The sequence below is a fragment of the Lissotriton vulgaris genome, chromosome 12 (assembly GCF_964263255.1).
Source record: "Lissotriton vulgaris chromosome 12, aLisVul1.2, whole genome shotgun sequence".
Taxonomy (NCBI): domain Eukaryota; kingdom Metazoa; phylum Chordata; class Amphibia; order Caudata; family Salamandridae; genus Lissotriton; species Lissotriton vulgaris.
In genome coordinates, this window is record NC_141700.1 from 741,181,045 (window position 1) to 741,202,709 (window position 21,665).

General features: G+C 41.2%; 1 protein-coding gene across 1 annotated transcript in view; it reads left to right on the forward strand.

Annotated features, from left to right (window-relative positions):
• Positions 1-10,675, forward strand: part of LOC147678515 (extracellular calcium-sensing receptor-like) — an 83,462-nt gene extending 72,787 nt beyond the window's left edge. The window contains exons 5-6 of the mRNA XM_086945662.1: positions 904-1,027; positions 9,747-10,675. Coding sequence (XP_086801788.1) covers positions 904-1,027; positions 9,747-10,675 — 1,053 coding nt within the window. The remainder of the gene's footprint in view (positions 1-903; positions 1,028-9,746) is intronic.
• The last annotated feature ends 10,990 nt before the right edge of the window (positions 10,676-21,665 follow it).

Here is a 21,665-nt window from a genome sequence, read left to right on the forward strand (position 1 = left end):
GGTTGTGCCCTTCTGCCCTCTGCCCCACTCGTTGTTGTGTCCTTCTGCCCTCTGCCCCACTTGTTGCTGTGCCCTTCTGCCCTTTGCCCCACTCTGTGACCTTCTGCCCTCTGCCCCACTCCTGTTTTATTTTAGAATGGCGCCAGCAAGCTGCCAGCGCCATTCTAAAATAGTTACTAAGTTAGATTCATCAGGAAGCACTAATAGATAAAATAAAGCCGGTGCTCGAGCACCTGCATTTTATCTATTAGTGCTTCCTGTTGAAGCTAACTTAGTAACTATTTTAGAATGGTGCTGGCAGCTTGCCGGCGCCGTTCTAAAATAGTTACAAGCTTAAAGCTTGAACTTTTGCCCCCCGGATCCGTTCTGCTCGCGGATTCGTGGATTTTTGGCAAATTTGCAGGAATTCGCGGATCGCGTATTTTCCGAAAATCCGCAAAATCCGTGAGCGGAACGGATTTTGCGCCCATGCTTATCTGAGACACTGTGTCTTCCCTAATGCTAAGTTCCAAAAGTTGCTAAGTTGCTGCTGTAGAAAGCCCGGAATAGACTCTTGTTCATGCACTTCCATTTGAGTGTCAGGGATGATTCTATGTATGTTCCCATCACATCCACGATGACAAGCCTTAGCACAGATTTTTCACATGCTCTCCCTCAATTAGTTCAATGTAAATGCTCACATGTAGCTCAGTTAAGATGTGACAGAATGCTTTGTAATTTATGCATGAGAAAAATTAGCTTTTCATCCAAGTTCTTCATGCATTTTTCATGTCAAGGATAGAATTTAGGATTTGGGAGTCTCACAATCTGCCTCAATCAGGATTTCATGATAGATTGTTTACAGTTGCTCAATATTTCTTCTTAGTACTCTCTTGTAGGATTGTGTTTATTTACACATTGCAGATTCCGTCCTCGGTGTGCACTAAGAGCTGCTCTCCTGGGTTTAGGAAAGCTGTGATGGAAGGAGAGCCTCTCTGCTGCTTCCTGTGTGTCCAGTGCCCTCTGGGTGAGATCTCCAACCAAACTGGTAAGTGGATAAACAGCTTTGTGTACTCTTCTTTCATGACCCAAAAAGTGACAGTGACCAGATGCTCCAGAAACATGCCCAGATGCCTCGAATCTAAGCAATGCTAAAAGTTTTTGTAAAATTTGATTGAATGAAAGGTAGGTGTGCAAAAAGAAAGTAAAAGGGACGCAGCTTTAAATCTCTGCAAAAGTAATTAAAAGCCATACGCTGCAGGCAAAAAGGAAATTTCTTGGAAACATCTGTGCTAACAGAGTAAATTACTTTCGTAGCAAGAAAACAATGTTGTTGCATGAGTTTATTTATTTATTTTGAAAGGTTTTATAAACAGCGAAGTAGACCCAGAATGGGTATCAGAGCGCTGTAAAATTACAATACAACAAAGGTAGCATAGGAAGGACCAGGTGAAGGCCCTAGTAGAAGAGGCTTTGCAGTTTAGGCAGAGCACTACAACCTAAGAACGATACAGTACATTTCGAATTGAGTACAAATTTAAACCATATTAAAGAGAAAAATTGTCAGGCATACATTTCAATGAACAAAGTAAAAAAGATTGTCTAGCATTCGAGGGAAGTGATTATCACAAGAACATAGAGGCTATTGTAATGAAGTTCCTCCAAAAGTAGCCATTTGACTTGTTTCCTAAAAGAAGCAGCTGCAGGGTTGGTTCTGTTTTCCGTCTGAAAGGCATTCCAGATTCTTGGAGCCAGCCCTGAGAAGGTATGATTGTAGGTTCTTTTTTGTTGAATTTGGGTGGTTTCAGGAGTAGGGTATTTGAACTTCTTAAGTTTCGACTGGAACCAGAGAGCTCAAGTTTTTTGCCAGGTAAATTAGGCTATTATGTTGAATAGCTTTATGTATCAGACCAGCAATCTTAAAGTGGATCCTTGCTTCAATTGGAAGCCAGTTAAGTTTAATTAGGTCAGGTGTAATATGAGCATGCTTTCTGGAGCCTGTGATTAGTCTGGCAGAGGCGTTCAGAGTAGCTCTTAGTGGTGCTAACCTTGCTTTAGGAAGCCCTGCTAGGGTCACCAAGCCATATTCAACTGACGAGATAACAAGTGATTGGACTGCTGATTGGATATCCTCAGGAGGTGGGAAAGGTTTGATTTTCCTGAGAGTGTTGAGCTGGTGGTTTGCACTCTTAGTAGTGGCCCTGATGTATCCTTGCATGTTTAAAAAGTTGTCCCGAGTGACACCTAAAGAGCAAGCGGAGTCCACCACATGCGGGGAGCATTTGAGTACAGAGATATCTTTGATTCAGTTATGCGTTAGGGTCTCTTGGTTGCGGGAAGTAATCAGGGGAAATTCTGTTTTAAGTGCATTTAGCAACAGTTTTTTTTTTTTTTTTTAGTTCAACCTTCTTTATTTGAACATACACAAGTGACACAGCCTTGCGCCTACAACCCTGGGACCGGCGGCATTTCCAGTAGTTGCATGTGTATTCGCCAAATCTATCCAGTGTAACACAGCCTTTATACCGACAACTCGGGGGTCCGGCGGCAAATTTATGGTGACTGTAGCATTCATATCACACTCGCGTAAAAAATAAGTACTAAAGCACATTGGTAGAACTATATTTTTTGTTTTTGTTGTTGTAGTAAACTCATAACCTAATACAAGACCAAACCAAACATTAACAGTGATCACTGCTCCACAGCACTCTCCCTTCTGTCTCACACTTGATAATTGTATTACCTTGTCTACTTAGACACTTCTTTTTGCATCTTTTCACTGAGGATCTGTCAGCGGTTTTTCTTGCAGATATTTAAGTAAATAAATCCAATAGTCTTTGGACCTAGAGCTAGTCGGTAATTCCTCTTCATAGGTTGCCAGTGTGTCCTTGCAATAAGCTAGATCCTCTAACCAATGTCTCAGCGTCGGCCACCTCGAGCCATTCCAGTTAATAGATATCCTTCTCTTTGCCATCAACAGCGCTATCACACAGAACTTTCGTTTTTTTGCTCTAATTTGCGGTACCAGGCCCAGTAAGCACACTCGTATGGTACAGTCAATGGGTGTTTCTAGCATAACGCTCAGTGCCTCTGTCACCTGGGCCCAGTAGTACGCTATTTTCGGGAAGTGCCAGGCCAGGTGAATAAAATCCGCCCCCTCCGCTTTGCATCTTTTACATCTAGAGTCTGCAGACAGTCCGTATTTATATAGTCTTTGTGCTGTGTAATACATTTGGTGTAAGTACTTATAATGAATTATTCGCAAATTATTATTCGGAGTTAGCATGTAAGTTAGCATACACGTTATAGACCATAATTAAAAGCCATAAGCTGCAGGCAAAAAGGAAATTTCTTCGAAACATCTGTGCTAACAGACTAAATTACTTTCGTAGCTAGAAAACAATGTTGTTGCATGAGTTTATTTATTTATTTTGAAAGTTTTTATAAACAGCGAACAAGACCCAGAATGGCTATCAGAGCGCAGTACAAAGAGCATAATAAGCGTTGCCATGGGGACACAGTAAAATTACAATACAACAAAGGTAGCATAGGAAGGACCAGGTGAAGGCCCTACTAGGGTATACAACTGTTACAACGAAGTTTTTACAACGCACTACCATTACAACGCAGGCATTACCACGCATACCATTACAACGCATTGCGCTGGGGGGCGCTCTAGCATAGGGAATAAGTATAATTTTATATCCAACGCCTTCCCTAGTGTCCACGGGGACTGGAGTTAGAATATAAAATTATACTTACCACTATCCAGCACCTCTAAGCGCTATGCGTTGTAACGGTATTCGTTGTAAATACCGCGTTGTAATGGTATGCGTGGTAAAAGTATGCGTTGTAACGTCATACATCCCCCTACTAGAAGAGGCTTTGCAGTTTAGGCAGAGCACTACAACCTAAGAACGATACAGTACATTTCGAATTGAGTACAAATTTAAACCATATTAAAGAGAAAAATTGTCAGGCATACATTTCAATGAACAAAGTAAAAAAGATTGTCTAGCATTCGAGGGAAGTGATTATCACAAGAACATAGAGGCTATTGTAATGAAGTTCCTCCAAAAGTAGCCATTTGACTTGTTTCCTAAAAGAAGCAGCTGCAGGGTTGGTTCTGTTTTCCGTCTGAAAGGCATTCCAGATTCTAGGAGCCAGCCCTGAGAAGGTATGATTGTAGGTTCTTTTTTTGTTGAATTTGGGTGGTTTCAGGAGTAGGGTATTTGAACTTCTTAAGTTTTGACTGGAACCAGAGAGCTCAAGTTTTTTGCAAGGTAAATGAGGCTATTATGTTGAATAGCTTTATGTATCAGACCAGCAATCTTAAAGTGGATCCTTGCTTCAAGTGGAAGCCAGTTAAGTTTAATTAGGTCAGATGTAATATGAGCATGCTTTCTGGAGCCTGTGATTAGTCTGGTAGAGGCGTTCAGAGTAGCTCTTAGTGGCGCTAACCTTGCTTTAGGAAGCCCTGCTATGGTCACCAAGCCATATTCAACTGACGAGATAACAAGTGATTGGACAGCTGATTGGATATCCTCAGGAGGTGGGAAAGGTTTGATTTTCCTGAGAGTGTTGAGCTGATGGTTTGCACTCTTAGTAGTGACCCTGATGTATCCTTGCATGTTTAGAAAGTTGTCCAGAGTGACACCTAAAGAGCAAGCGGAGTCCACCACATGTGGGGAGCATTTGAGTACAGAGATATCTTTGATTCAGTTATGCGTTGGGGTCTCTTGGTTGCGGGAAGTAATCAGGGGAAATTCTGTTTTGAGTGCATTTAGTAACAGGGTTTTTTTTTGTTTTTTGGAGTTCAACCTTCTTTATTTGAACATACACAAGTGACACAGCCTTGCGCCTTCAACCCTGGGGCCGGTGGCATTTCCAGTAGTTGCAAGTGTATTCGCCAAATCTAACCAGTGTAACACAGCCTTTATACCGACAACTCGGGGGTCGGGCGGCAAATTTATGGTGACTGTAGCATTCATATCACACTCGCGTAAAAAATAAGTACTAAAGCACATTGGTAGAACTATATTTTTTGCTTTTGTTGTTGTAGTAAACTCATAACCTAATACAAGACCAAACCAAACATTAACAGTGATCACTGCTCCACAGCACTCTCCCTCCCGTCTCACACTTGATAATTGTATTACCTTGTCTACTTAGACACTTCTTTTTGCATCTTTTCACTGAGGATCTGTCAGCGGTTTTTCTTGCAGATATTTAAGTAAATAAATCCAATAGTCTTTGGACCTAGAGCTAGTCGGTAATTCCTCTTCATAGGTTGCCAGTGTGTCCTTGCAATAAGCTAGATCCTCTAACCAATGTCTCAGCGTCGGCCACCTCGAGCCATTCCAGTTAATAGATATCCTTCTCTTTGCCATCAACAGAGCTATCACACAGAACTTTCGTTTTTTTGCTCTAATTTGCGGTACCAGGCCCAGTAAGCACACTCGTATGGTACAGTCAATGGGTGTTTCTAGCATAACGCTCAGTGCCTCTGTCACCTGGGCCCAGTAGTTCGCTATTTTCGGGAAGTGCCAGGCCAGGTGAATGAAATCCGCCCCCTCCGCTTTGCATCTTTTACATCTAGAGTCTGCAGACAGTCCGTATTTATATAGTCTTTGTGGTGTGTAATACATTTGGTGTAAGTACTTATAATGAATTATTCGCAAATTACCATTCGGAGTTAGCATGTAAGTTAGCATACACGTTATAGACCATTCGTCTGTGGTTATCTGTTCAGATGTTATGTCATTCCACTTCTGTCTCATTTTCTCAGTGTTTCCTGCTATATCCTCTTGTAGTCTATTGTATAGCCTCGATACCATGTGGGCTGCCGTAGACGCTGTGATTATGTAGTGCAATTAGGTCATTTGTGGGGGTTCTGTTGGGTATGTCTTGTATAGTTCTTTCATCGCTCGTTGAAGCCTGTAGTATGTAAAGCTAAATAGCAGTGAGGGGTTACTTATGTAACTCAAGTCTCCCAGCGATTTAAATTGCCCTGCTTCATACAGATCTCCCATCCTATCTATCCTGGCTTGTCGTAGGAGACCCATGCCTACTTCCTCTTGTGTGACCGAGAGCCCTGGGTGATGTGTCAGTGGCAGTGCCGGTGCATATAATGGCAGTTTCCCTGCTTTCTTGCCCATCAGATACCATGCTGTATTCGTTGCGTCAATAGTGTTTATATTGCGGGAGTGCAATGGCGGCCTTTTGTGCGGTAGGATGGCCGATAGGGGGACAGGTTGAGCATCTCCTGTTTCTACCGCCACATGCGATATGAATGGTACCTCATGATACCAGTAGTGTACAAATTGTGCTTGTGCACATAAATAATATAGATACAGGTCTGGCACCTTAAATCCTCCCTTTGCATATGGCAGTGTAAGTGTTTGCAACTCCAATCTCGCTTGTTTACCCGCCCAGATGAGACTGAGCACCAGCTTTGTTATATTACGAAAGACTTCCATCGGTGGCCTGATGGGAATGTTATTGAAAAGATAAAGAAATTTAGGGAGCAGCACTATTTTTACTATTGCAGCTCTATCTGCTAGCGAGAGTGGCAGTTTATTCCAGCGACCTATTTTCTCCTCTAGTTCTGACACGGCCCTTCCATAGTTTGTACGTATCACTAGCTCTGGATCTCTATGGTACCAGATGCCCAGATAACACGTGGGATCATCGCACCATTCCAGTGGGTAATCTAGTGTAAACTGAGTGGTGCTATCCGTCAGAGCCAATATTTGTGATTTTGACCAGTTGATTTGCAAGCCTGAATGTTACCCAAATCTTATATACTCTCGGAGTAAGGCATTAAGGTTGTCATCCGGGTTTTTAACATATAACACCATGTCGTCCGCATATAGAGATATGTGTAGAGGTCGTGTAGGGAGTTGGATGGCAGAGTAATGATGATGTTGCCTAATTTTGCATGTGAGTGGCTCTAGCACCAATGCGAATAGCATTGGCGACAAGGGGCACCACTGCCTAGTTCCTCTGTTTATTGTGATTGGGTCCGAGACATAGCCGTTCACTTTTATGCGGGCTGTGAGGTTTGTGTAGAGCATTTTTATCCACTGCATAAACATGATTGGAAAGCCCATACACTGAAGCACTGCATGTAAATATGCCCATTGTATCGTGTCGAATGCCTTTGCGGCATCGAATAGGACCGCTGCTGCTTTGGTGTCGGATGTTAGGTAATGTGTTCGTGTATTGTGCGTCGTGGACCTTTCCGGTATAAAGCCAGATTGATCTGGTCTAATCAGCAATGGCATCAGAGGTTTTAGCCGCTCCGCAAGAACACTCGCTATGATCTTGATATCAACATTTATAAGTGATAACGGCCTGTAGGAATCACAATGCTCTGGTTCCTTCCCTGGTTTTAACAATGTGACTAACATTTTTTCTCGTAAAGATTCTGGGAGTGTCTGCTTTTCATGTGCCTCTTCGTACATCCCCACTAAGTGCGGTGCCAATAGGTCTGCGAATGCCTTATAAAATTCGCTCGTAAAGCCGTCTGGGCCCGGTGCTTTACCGTTAGGGAGGGCTTTAATTGTGTCAGTGATTTCTTCAACTGTGATGGGGCGAGACAAGTATGCCCTATGTGCATCTGACAGCCATGCTATTTCCACGTCTGCCATATAGTCTAGTATATCGGCCGTTAATACGTTTAGGCGGGATTCATATAATTGGCCATAAGTCTGTTGGAATTCGTGCAATATGCCCTCTATGTCATATTTTGCTGTGTCTGTCGAGTCCTTTATTACATGTATGTGTTGTGGGGCATGTCCAGTACATAACTTCTGAGCTAGGGCCCTCCCCAGTCTACCTCCCTCTCCATATGCCCTTGCTATCCCTCGTTTTGAAACATACTTAATTTCATCTGTGGCATAGTCCTTATGTTCTGATAGGGTCGATTTTATCGCTCCTATAAAAACGAAATCATTTCTCCTCATTATGCCTGCCTAAACAATGCACCGGATTTTGGCTACATAATGCTAGCATTCTCTCTAGCCAGAAAGTTAGAAAGCTCAGCTTGTTAAGTGTATGTCTGTCACCCAAGACATTATTCTGTATAATATAGGTATGTTTATAGTATTTTCAGACAAGGTCTGCTTTTACAGTATGGTGGATGGTGTGTCAAACTTCTCTGGCAGTAACATTCCGACCCTCTACTGGCTTGACAGCAAACCTTCACCAATACCTTCCCAAAAATGCTTTGACTGATGCAACAAAAACTCTCAGTAAAAAGGCAACGCCGCTAATGGCGTTCTTGCCGTCTTTGCTGTTCTTTCTTTAAAACAAGCAAAACTTGAGTTTCTGGTGACAATAAAATAGAAAAGGGGGGTGCCAAAGACATTTTTACATACTTCTTGTTCAAAACCGTCATACCTTGGTGGATAAGAACAGAAATAAATTGCAATGGAAGGCACACATGAATTTAGGAAGTTATTCTTTCACTGAAAACCTGGCATCTATGTAGAGTATGGAACACTGGCTAGGGGTTTATGATAGTAGAGCTAGCTGTGGTTCTCCTGTTGGGAATGCAGTGGATTTTTCAAATCTATCTAAGGCAGGGGAATCACAACTATGCAGAATTTACCATCTGTCAACTTTCAATAGCTGGCCCATTCCATCACATCTATTTGCAGTTTTCTTATATGAGAACAGTGTGCATTACGAGAGGAAAATGAATGTTGGTTTAAAGAGATTAAAATCAAACTGATCTAAACACTGTCACAGTTCTAGTTTTGTCTTTTTTTGCTGACATATTTCAATGGGGAAACAACCTTAACAATGCCGGCATCACATCGCAATGCCATTACAACTTGCTTGTTACAACAACTGCGTTGTTACCACATAATGCCATTACTACGCAAGTCATCACATCGACTTGCAGAAGATGTCGTGCTAACATTAAAAATAGTATGGTTGACTATTCCAACACCTTCCCTACTGTAACGTAGGCTGGGGTTGGAATAGTAAATTATAAATTCCTAATGTCAGCGCGCCATCTACTGCAAGCCGAAATAATGACTTGCGTCGTAATGGCTTTGTCTGGTAACAACGCAGTTGTTGTATTGACCGCGTTGTAATAGCACATGTTGTGATGACTGGCGTTGTAATGAGTCATATTCCTTTCAATGCAATCTCCAGGCATATCTTTACCTTTAAGTTACAACAGAGACTACCTAATATAGACAGAGAAAAAACTGTTTAAGACCTTTAAGACCTATGAAATGACAGCAATACACAAGTAGAAAGTGTCTCAAAATGCACAATTTCAATTAGTTTCAGAGGGCAGATCAGAGGGCAGATCAGAGCAATATATGAAAGGCATAGAAGGAATCAAAAGTAGCTAGGTGAAATAAGCCACATGTGTCCGTCAAATCAATGCACCCAATCAACCCGGATATGAACTTCCGAAAAATAAGTACATCACTTATGTCTCAATAATATATGAGGCACTTAATAAAGGTGTTTAATATTTTAAATATTGGTTGCTAAAAATTGGTTGCAACTTGCAGCTACTATTTTTACAACCATTAAAGAACTCGATGAACCAAGCTACGTACCTATAGGTCAGTTTGTGAAATCCCTATTTGGAGTCCTTTATAAACATAGAGTTTGCGCCTGTACAGTAGATTACTACATCTAGCCCCAGACTCTACAAAAGCTAATAGACCAACATATTATTAATTAATTAAATAGGTGAACAAATATATTAATAATGCGTTTTATATTCTTTCTTACAGACTCTGCTGATTGCTTAAAGTGCCCATGGGATCAGTGGCCAAATGCCCAACAGGATTTATGTATTCCAAAGAGCACAGAGTATCTCTCCTATCAAGACACTCTTGCAGTCATCTTGGCAGTCATCTGCATTTTGTGTTCACTCATTCCTTCTGCAATTCTGTGTCTCTTTGTCCATAATAGAAACACTCCAATTGTGAAGGCCAACAACCGTTCACTCAGCTTTCTTTTACTCTTGTCACTTTCTTTGTGTTTTCTCTGCTCTTTGGCTTTCATTGGATTTCCCACTCCAGAGAAATGTCTTCTGCGACAGGTTGCCTTTGGAATAATTTTTGCTCTTTGTATATCCTGCATCTTGGCTAAGACCATCATGGTGGTCATTGCCTTTAATGCTACTAAACCCAATAGTAACTTAAGGAAATGGGTTGGACCACAATTATCATACGTGGTCACCATTTGTGGCACACTCATTCAGATTTTCATCTGTGTTTCTTGGCTGAGTCTCTCCCCTCCTTTCTCACAAAATAATATACTCACACATCCTGGAACAATAATCATTGAATGCAATGAGGGATCGCCTATTGCTTTCTGGTTCATGCTGGGCTATCTTGGGTCCCTGGCTTCCGTTAGTTTTATAGTAGCCTTCTTAGCCAGGAAGCTCCCAGACAGCTTCAATGAGGCAAAATTCATCACCTTTAGCATGCTCGCCTTCCTCAGTGTCTGGCTCTCATTTATTCCAGCCTACCTCAGCACTAAGGGCAAGTACATGGTGGCCATGGAGATTTTCGCTATCCTGTCTTCAGGTGCTGCCCTGGTTTTCTGTATATTTGTGCCAAAATGCTACATCATCTTACTAAGGCCGGAAATAAACACTAAGGAATATCTCATGGGCAAAGAAAAAGGACAAAGCAATAAAGATAAAATTTCTTAAATGTCTCCCCATATCTCCTTTTCATAAGGATTTATTGTATTGTGTGTATATGGATTTTAGTGCAGTGATTATTGTCATGTCTTCACAAATCCATCATTTGTCCTGTGTTTTGTATAAGGGTTAATAGTGATCAAACAGTATTTGGATATCATATCTGAAAAGAAACTGAAACAGATATGAATGTTTGAAGTGCATGTGTACACAAAACGCACACAAAATATTTAATATAGAATGTTAAAGACAGGTATGAACCTAGATAGACATTTATATTCATTTTGATAAATGAATATAAAGGTCTATCTAGGTTCATACCTGTCATTAACAAAAAACTCATAACTACACTGAACGCCAGTTTTTGCTTGGCTCAAGAGAAACCATACTCCAATGAGTATATCATGTGCTATTGATAGCCCTCCAGCTATCTGTAAGTGGTTCACCCGCATGCAGGCCAACTCACTAAGTTAGAAGATTTTGCTTAGTTGAATGAATATATGTATATCTAAAATTGAGTGTGTCTTAAAGATGAAAACTGACATAGACAAAACATTAAACATAGCCTATTTTGAAACGGTATAGCTAATTATCATTGTGTAACAAAGCGCTGCTTAATATTTGAAAATAAATATTGGTTGAAAAAAATATACGTTATAGACAAAATGTTGGGGTTGAAAAGGACCTATGTAACACCTCCGATCACAAAATAATCTACAAGTAAACATTGTCCCAGAACAATTTCCACATTACAACTTTAGCCTTCTTTTGTTAAATTCATTTGTATTTAAATTGAATGTTGCACCATTACTATGGATGTATGACACAATCACGCATGCTTTTACAATGCATGCCATTACAACGCTGGCAATATAACAAACTCGTTGTTACCACGCATTCAATTACCACGTAAATTGTTCCAACGATTTGCCTTAGGGAAGCATTGGACTTTGGACTAGTATATATTACTATGCCAACTCCAGTCTGTTCACCAGTAGGGAAGGTGTTGGATTTAAAATCCAACAACACTAACGCAAGTCGCTGTTATGACTTCCATAGTAATGCAACGCGTGGTAACAATATGTTTGTTGTATTACCCGCATTGTAATGGTAGTGCGTAGTTCTGGCTGCCTAGTAAAGGATATTTCCCTAGTACTATATGTCATCACTGCATTTTTGTTGGTGGTGCACCTTATACAACAACAGGATTTTGTAATGGTGCAGTGTGCAAGACTCTGTTGTCTAGTTTCCCATGTCTGCTTCCAAGGGACTCTAGGTTAGCACATTACACTGCATGGTAGAAAAACTAACTGATGACATGTCTACATCTCACCACACAGAACTGCTTGGATGTGAGCACATCCCACTGTTTGATATCTGAGGAACTCTAGCCTACCATACTACATTGCGTACTAAGGACAATAATACACTAAGGGCCTGATTACGATGTCGGTCGGAGTTGCCTCCAACCGACATTGCCGTGGAATCGGGATCTTTGGTCAGTGGTCCGGACTGCGTTATTTCGATTTTACCACACATGCGGTTCCACACTCCCATTTCCCTATGGGAACTTGTACTGAGGTCGGAAACTGGCCGCAGCACAATCTCCCATATAGAAATGGGAGTTTGTGTAATTCCCTACCCCTTGTGGTAGGCACCTCACAGTGCCTGTCACACAGTGCGGGGATTTACAGGGGATAGCATAGATGTACCCCAGGCAAACAACTGTAGGCTGTGGAGGCAAGTGGGCCCTGCTAAGGGCTCCCAAAGTTGCTTTCCCACAGCCTTACCATGTTGGAAAGGACGACATCGAAAGGCTGTGTGAAACTGACATCGTAATCCCGACAGAGGAAACACCTCCTAAAGGAATTACATTGCGGATCCATGTGGCTGACGGGCTCCTTGAGCCCCTTGGAACCCTGCTGGAATGACTGGCCGGTTTGACTTCCAACCGCCTACATTGACATTTGGCAGTCGGAAGTCAAATCAGGGATGTTGGTTGGAGGCTTTCTGACCAACATCATAATAGGGCCCTAAATTGTAGTGCCATTTATGAACTATAACTATACTGAACATAATCCCACTCGGCTGCATTCTCAATCAGAAACCCAACAATGCACTGTGTCCTTTGAACATCACCCCAGCACACTGCAATGCACCTTAGAAATGGCACACCACGGTGCTGCTCAAGTCTCCACTGCACTTTATAATAGGAACCGTTATTCACAATGTTACACTACACAGTAAAAGCATGAACTCTGACAGTTAGTCAAGTAGATTTATTTGTTGAGTAATAGAAATTTTTATGAAATTCATAGCAAAATTCTACAATATTATATTCAACTTGTTTAATTCTTAATAATAAACAACTATCCCATTTTAAGACTGTAATTCATGAAAATGTATACTGAAGTTACTTTGTCCCTAATATCAAGTGGTTGCTAATTGTTGTCCATGAAAATAAATAAAGATCTATTCCGTACATGCTGCTGAGCTTTCTTTAAATTAATTTAGTGAGCTCCGCTGTAGATTTTGCTATGTCTATTCAGCGGCAGCTGGACACTTTCGAAAGTGGTGAGCCACGTAAAACTTTTTAATGAACAACTGATATTCTTACATTTTTATTGTAGTGGTGATCAGGGCATATTCTATTTAAAGCTACATTTAATTTAATAGAATGTGTACCAATCACCTCTGTGATACACATTTAATGTTGCAGCATATTGAAAGTGCTGCTGTAAATTAAATAAACATAATGATAAACTTATCCTTACCTTGATTATATGTGATCCTCCTTTCTTGCGTAGCCTGACAAAGATGTGCATGCTGTGAAATAGCATTCCCAGCCAATCCAATCACTTCTGTCATGCTGCTTTTAATACCAAGCAGTATAAAAGCAGTGCCAGGATTGGCTTAGTCAGGGAAGCACAACGTTCCATAGGAGACTGATGAGACTTTGTTTCTGCTCTTCCAGATTCCACATAGTGTTAAATAATGAAGCCTGAACTGCGCATGTCAGGCTGGGCATATGAAAAATGCCAGACAATCTGGCATGCGCAGTTCAGTTAACACATCCTCCCATTCAATCGGCGACAGGAGAGAAAGCTCCTAAGCCCCGCCCTGCCTTAAAGAAACCAAAATAATGAGTGCAACGAGTCTGCCTTGGGTGTACTGGCTTGCAGAAGAGGGGTCAACGCACCTATGCTTAAATTGATGATCGCCATCTTTGGGACCACAACACACCACATTGCACTGCATCATAAGGACAGATGCCTATTACAGTCCACTACTTTTTTAGACAACTCAAATATAATTCCATTAAAAAGGAACTGATGTCTGATTACATGTTCAATAATGACTTTAAATTCCTCTGTCTTTTTTAGGAGTGGTCACAGACACATGTCATCAAGCGGTACAAGATATCTCACTGAACCACGCTGTGGAAACGCTCCACTTTGGCCTGGTATCCTTCTGAAAGCTTGTTTAAATATTTCTTTCAATTTATTTATTTCTAAGGCCATTTTGAAAGTATCTCACCTCTGTGGACAGCAGCTCAATGTAGAAGCACAAACACCTGGGAATTGTTACACAAATTTGAGAGAGAACTCCTGATACACCAGCAGTTAAAAATAAAATAATCTGTCCCCCTAGGAGAGTAATGGAGGTCAATCTTCAAGTACATCCTCTGATGTAAGGATAAGCATAAACAACTACTTGTTGTATTTAATTTCAGACTTGTTAGAGGAGAAGGTCATCAAAAGATTTTTGAGAGGTCATCTCACCCTTAACTTATCAAGGCATGCTTCATTATTTGATGACCTCCCACACTGGGGTCAGAGCAATGTGACCCCAGTGGATTAAACCACAGGAAAACTTTGTTTTACCCTGGGTGTTCTTCAGGACAGTTTCTTGGGTCCTGTTTATTGGTAAGAAGAATATAAAATATAGCTAGAGTTATACTCGAAGATTCCCTTTATTGGCGAATACCTCCGGAATAATTAAAAACATAAAACAAGGGTCATAAGGTAAAATTCAATAAAGCCATGAAGCCTGTAGTTTATACTAACTATGGTTCTCTGCATGGTTTGATTGGATACCATAGCAATTACGTCCTTTACCCTGAAGAAGGCCTGCGACCTTGTTAGGCTTACATAGCAGTCTAAATATGTTGGTAATTGTAGGAGTTTTCTGGTCAGGTGAATAATTGAAGTTAACCTTAAAAAACAAGGCAAGAACCTAAATTAAGGTATTATTATTATTATTATTACATTAAATTTATAAGGTGACCAGCTACCTAGAGGCTTCCCAGCACCATCGGACACAGTGCGAAAGAAAGAGATAACATCTACTGATTAAATAGCCAAGTTTTTTGCCCTTACGAAAGTTTTTATGACTGGTTTTATGCTGGAGCGGCGTGGATAGCGAATTCCACAGTGAGGGGGCCAGAAAAGAAAAGGACCGCCCAACCATACATGACAGTTTGAACCTGGGAACTAGAAATTTGGCTTGAGAGGTGGATCGAATTAGGCGTGTCAGAAGATATGAATGGGCTAGGGAGCTCAGATATTGAGGTGCAGTGCCCAGCTTGACATAATGCATATAACATAAGGCCTTTAATTTAGCACAATTCTCTATCCTGAGCCAGTGGAGGTCACGGAGAGAACCTGCGATGGAGTACTTGTTCCACACATGGCAGAGCAGTCTAGCCACAGAGTTCTGACCTACTTGCAGTTTTCGAACTACCTCCTTATTTGCTCCTAGGTACAGGACGTTGCCATAGTCCAGCCTGGACATAATCAAGGCCTGGATCACAATTCTTTGTGTGGGACTAGGCAACATCCAAAGTACTTTACGGAGCCATTTTAAGATGGTGAAGCAAGTTGAGGCGACCTTGACTGCTTGCTGCCTCATAGATAGCTGATCATATATAACTACCTCTAGATTGCGTGCAGTCTGCACCGGTTGTAGCAGATTGCCCATTTGGGGAGGCCAGTGACGGGAAGGTAAATGAGAAGGTATTGGCATTAATCTGTCAATCTGGCTAGGGAGAATTGTTAATCCTTTCTGATAACATAAGACATCCATAGTAAAGAGCATGAGGATATTGTATTGCCTTATGCGTCTCTGTAGAATTACCCACTGGGATACTGATGGTAAAGAGAAAAAACAAAATCATTGGTTTGATGAATAACCCCATGAAAAAACTAAAACAACGAATTAGTTGAATAAGAATCCACACCCAACGATAAAAAATTTAAGAAACAACCCCCTCAAAAAAGAGAAAATCAACAATACATGAGGTGTAGAACAGAAACTGAGGTGAGTGGTGTCATGGAAATGGGCCATAGAGACAAGTCTCTGTTCCCAGTGATGGCCTAACTACATGAATGTTAGGTCTGCCTCCACTTCCCCTGATGTACGATTGTTGCACTTTTAGTATCTAGGGAGAGGTAAGAGGAAAGTAGTGGTAAGATAAAAAACAACAAAAAGGGATGTGGGGGTGGCAAGCAAGCAGGAAGCTCATTCCTGGAAGGTCATCACTACAATGCGAATTACAATACGCTTTCTGTGTTGAGGCTTTCTCTGGCCCTACAACAGGTATCTGGAACTCCTTCCCACAAATTCTGTACTATGCCTCATATCTGTTCACATTCAAAGGAGATCTCAAAATCCTCGTATTTGAGAGACACTTTAAATAAGGCTAAGATCACTTCTCCCCATCGCCTTTTCTGGCTTATCCAATCTAACCAGATAGGAACTGTTTGGCCTTTCTCCCCTGATGCAAACTACTGGATCAATCTGTTTAATGGTATTGCTATATGTATTGTTATTGTTCTCTTGTAAAGCACCCTAATCAACATATGCCGAAATTGCACTGCATAAAACACAAAAATAAATACAATGAAAAAAGACAGTAGACCTTAGGAAAATATTCTATGCCAGTGAAAATGCAAATGGCTGCTGTAAAGGAAGGGATTTTCATTGTTCTAGTTGGGGTGCATTCTTAACTTGCAAGTTTGGCTTGCATAATTAGATTGTGCTTCTCCATAAGCATATATCATTGTTGCTAGTGTGAGGGTCCGTCTGCCATGGGGAAGTGCTGAGACACCTGTTTCCATTGGTGGTGATGCAGCGTAAATGCTGATCTTTCCTTTCGTGACATATACCCCAGGTGTGACAATGAGTACAGACACAAAGCATACATGCATCTTGCATACGTGTAAAAAGTTTCAATGAAACTTGCAGTACAAGCACCGCAAAAGCATGCTTTGTTTGGTAGATGAAAAAACACAAAATGTGTGCCTAACTTTCTAACAAATTATATTCATATGTCTTGAATTTATTAAAACGAATAACTTACTAAATGTATTTTTCTGCAATCGTGCAATTAATGAAAATTGTACATATTGATGCATTAATTGAGTTTCATTTATAAATGTGTGAAATTTCATGACAAATGCTAAAATAGAAAGGCCCAAAAGTCTGTCCTTTTAGCCTCATTGTAATACACCAATGATGTTTGAAATGTTGGTTCAAATCTTTTATTTCTCAAGATAGAAATACAAAACCTCTCACAAATGTTCTGTATAACCCTAGTGACTTAGCTTGCCTAAAACGAAATTGTATTTATATGTTGACCTGTAGTTGGCACATATAGGTCTTGAATGTGGTTATAGGCCATAACTACCTCTGAATGCTTACATATAATGATTTACAACGTGTGTTTGCTTGATCAATGCATTAATTGAATTTTACCTGTTTGAGTCTGAAAAGTACACTTATAATTATAATTTAAGCTGGGCATGGCTGATTAGACTAAAGGCTTTATGAAGAATCTGTATAATCTATTGTTTTTAAACACTCACAAAGCTGTTAAAGTGTAATAAATGTTTTATCTATTTATTGTAAAAAAGCTTTTTAGATGAAATTCTCTTTTTAATGTATTTATTATGAATTGTGTTTTAAACTTGTAAATGTGCTTTTATGATATCATATATCGAAATAGAGCTTTGTTGATTGATTGTTTGACTTATAATGATGTATTTCAATTTGATTTAAGTTTAACCTGACACATTTCATGGAAAGCTTACACCTTTCCATCAGATCCATATGAAACAACGACAATACAGCACCCCTCAAGTCGCGTTTTTTGTACTTTTGCATAGCCTTTTGGAAGGCATGGATGCAATTGTATTTCTTTAGTGGACACTAGTATGTGACAGAGACTGTTGTTCCGTTCACACGAGAAGCCACTGGAATGAATAGCTATTGTACATCAATCAACCTGTGTGCCTTGGACAGACACCCCGTTCCCATGCGTGCTTTGACAAACTATGTCCATATTGCCACTTTTGCATTGGGTGAGCAGATGATTACCTTATGGAATCTCACACCATGGTGGAGGGACAATTGATGTCATCTCTGGACTTATAGAAATATATTATCAATGCTTCTGAAGGAAGACGCACAGATTCCAGAAGAGTCTGAAAGATCCTGGCAGGAGTGGTGTAAGACAGTTCCCGCAGCCCCCCCAGGTTGTGGGGCCCCGAACACCAGTGGGCCCCTCCCCTGCCCCGAGAGCTCCTGAGTAAGTCTGGAAGGGGGACTCTCCTTGTACTTTACAGGGGGTCACCTGTTTCGTTACGCCACTGCCTTGCAGATTCGGGCTTGGCCTATATTGACGCTGAACCCACTGAGCTTGAGACTATTGTGGACTATGCGGACTGCTCAGCTGCTGCTCTTTCCCTTTCTGCGCCTAGCCCAGAAAGAGGCATATCTCATCCTGAAGTTCGATACTTCCAACATTGGCCTGAACGAAATGTCAGAAATTTCGAGTCTGTAATCCACTCCTCAGTTGCTCGGCTGAGCTTGGTTGTGCTGCTGCTGTTTTTAACCCGGATGTGTAATTTCTGTTTATGCTCTGCATAATATTCTGTACATGAGTTACCTACTATGTTTGTTGCTATACTGCCCTGGTGCCTGGTCCTACTGGTGACATATTCGGATTTCATAGCGTACTTTGGAAATAGTGTCCAACGCCCAGTTTATTTTCTCGATCATACTGTTGTCCCGGTGTGATCACGCGCTGCACACAATGCCCGATAGAGACGTGTTAATATTCACTTAATATTGGCCCGAACTACATGGACCATGATCCTCCACTGATTACGCCCCTCAGCCACTCCCACAAGCCAACCGGCAAGGGAGTTTTCAAAAAAACCTCATCCAGTGCTGTGACACACTGACAGACCGTGCGCGTTCCTGCCAGAGAGACCTCGAGTGATTGAATCCTCCCGTCAAAGTAAGCACCGTGCATGTTTTCTGCCCAAATGCGCGAAGCGCTAGTTCACTTTTACCCCCCGCCAGACGGGCCCGTGTGATTTAATGAATCTCTGCCTCCTTGTAATGCAGGTACAGGCATATCCCATACCGGTCCTGAAGTGATCCTTGAGATTTACGCGCTACATAAGCCACTTGTTCAGGTAGGCTACGCCACTCGGCGTCTCATAGTATATGACACACGTCATGTGGCAACACTTGTTTAATCCCGCGCGCTGGTCTCTCTGTGTTGTTTTCAGCCTGAATTGAAACACTGCCACCATGTGAATAGTCCTAACCCCGTGTGTGTACCGCGTGGCGGACAACTACACTTGAAAGATCCATAACCGGCTAATTACAGGTACGAATTCCGGTCCTTTCGGATAACTGGTGTTTTGTATCAGTATAGCCTTAAACATCTGACCATAGCCCAGGGTGCTAAGCTTCACTCTTGTATGTTTTTACAGAAATTATCCCTACACCGGCGAATTACCGTCACCAAGGCATACTCATTGCCTCGTGCAGGTAAAAGTCTTTTTGAGTTGTGGAGTCAATTCCATTAAGTTCTTGTAAAACTATCACAATTAATCCTGACACCCACTCTGTATATCATTACAGACGTTTTGTTCCCAGTCCCCGTCCTGAAGAGAACCGTCAACAAATCCGGTTCGAAACGCGTCGACATACCTACCCTGTGGCCATTCAAAAAGGGTGCACCTAGGAAGTGAAAACAAAAAACCACCTGGAACCCTAGCTGTGTAACCCAATATAAATCGCAACCACAGGGTTGTCAGGCAGGCAGGCGTACTACTCCATCTGTTCCCGCCTGTCCCTTGGTTTCATACCCCCATGGACTGGTTGTATTTTTGTTTGTAGGAACTTTTTCACTGTATATAAACACAATCTATGTTTGGATATTTGATTAATGTTACTGTTTTTCTTGGTGTGTCTTTCACAACTGTGCTCATTTGAATTGTGTGCTTTTCAATTTGTAAATAATGTATAGTGGTAGTTGTGTATAAATGTAAATACTGTATTCGTGTACTCACTGTCGTGACAGTCTTTTGGTTTGCCCATATGTTTTGATGAATTTAAAAACCAAAAATTAAATAAATTTGCTTTTGGTAAAAAAAGGCCTTGGTAACGTAGTACATTTTGACTACGTCACTGTCATTCATGATAATAACTTTGCCTATCCAGCCATTCTTGTTCTGTTGATTATATTATTGAGATCCGGGCTGGGTAGACGTAGGATCCACAGCCTTCGTTGTTCTACAGCTCTTTCCCTTTCAGCGCAGCTGTGGTCCCTCTGCCTCGGCTGTTTTGTGGACTCATGCTGGCAGGCTTGCCAGCATCTCTGTTCTCTCTTCCCTTTGTCTTATGTCCGCTGAGAGAACTTTGAGAACTTTCCCCTACCCATGCTGGTGGAAGGAACTATTACTTTAACTTGTGTATCAATGTGAAGTTTCATACTTCTCATATATTCGCTTATTAAGACCAATGTCTGAATTTCTTAAATGCCAATTTACTGATTGATGGTGTAAATTATAATACAAACTCTAAATTTCGAAAACCTTAGTTGACTGAGTCTCTAATTTCATTAATGTTTTTCCCTCAGAGATTGTGTGCATAGTATTCAGACGTGTGGTCGGGAAATCCACAGACTATTCTCAGAGCGCCAGTTGATTTGCTGTTATTTTTACCATGCTAGCAGAGCTGTTGGTTTGAATGATTTTGGCTAGACTGAACTTCTTCAGGAGGTTTGAATTACCCATAGTCATCCTATACATTTATAGCATGGTCCCGAGAGTAGTGTATTTGAATCTAATCACTAATTTATAAATTGGTTACTAATTCCTGGTCCTCCCTGGGTAACCAACAATGGACATCCAGATTCTTCACCCCTCAATGCTGCAAGCAAGGTTCATAGGAGGACCAAACCTGGTTGTATTTGGCACAATTAAACAAACTAAGGCGCATATTATCAACAGCCAGCGATAATTATCGCTGGCCGTGCTTAGCGATAATTTTATTATCGCCATCTGTCTCTGGAATTTATTGCCCTGGTAGCGCGTTATTAACAACGCGTTTCTCCAGGGCGATAAAAATTCCAGAGATAGCGAGGTTATCGCTGTTTTGCAGGGAACATCGCTGGTTTTCCAGCGATGTTCCCCGCAAAACGGCGAGAACCAAAGGGTCGTATCAGCATAATCCACCCCAATGTTAGGGATAGGTAAGTCTGCATTTTAGCAGACGTTAGTTTTTGGAGAAAACAACGGCTAAAATGCTGGGGCATCCTTATAAATATTGCGATGTGAACATCAGCGATATTTGCAAGGTAGTCCATCCGGGGAATGCCCAGTGACACCCACTTTGCATCTCATTAGAGATGCAAAGCGAGGCGTTGGGAAAAAGGGTGCTAACATGCGATTATGTTAGCACCCTCTTGTAAATTGGGGGGATAGTTTTATCTCAGCTTTCTTGGCTTTTTAAGCCAAAAAAGCAGAGATAAAGCCCTTGTAAAAATGCCCCTAAATTTGTATGCGCCCAGAAAGATGAGATTAGATAAAGAAAAAGAGCAAAGTCTTCCCCTGCAACAGCGTTTTTCACCGCATTTTGCTATTGGATATTTTATGTCTTGCTATGAAAGCTTCACCTTTCTCCCAGAAGTTTTTTGACT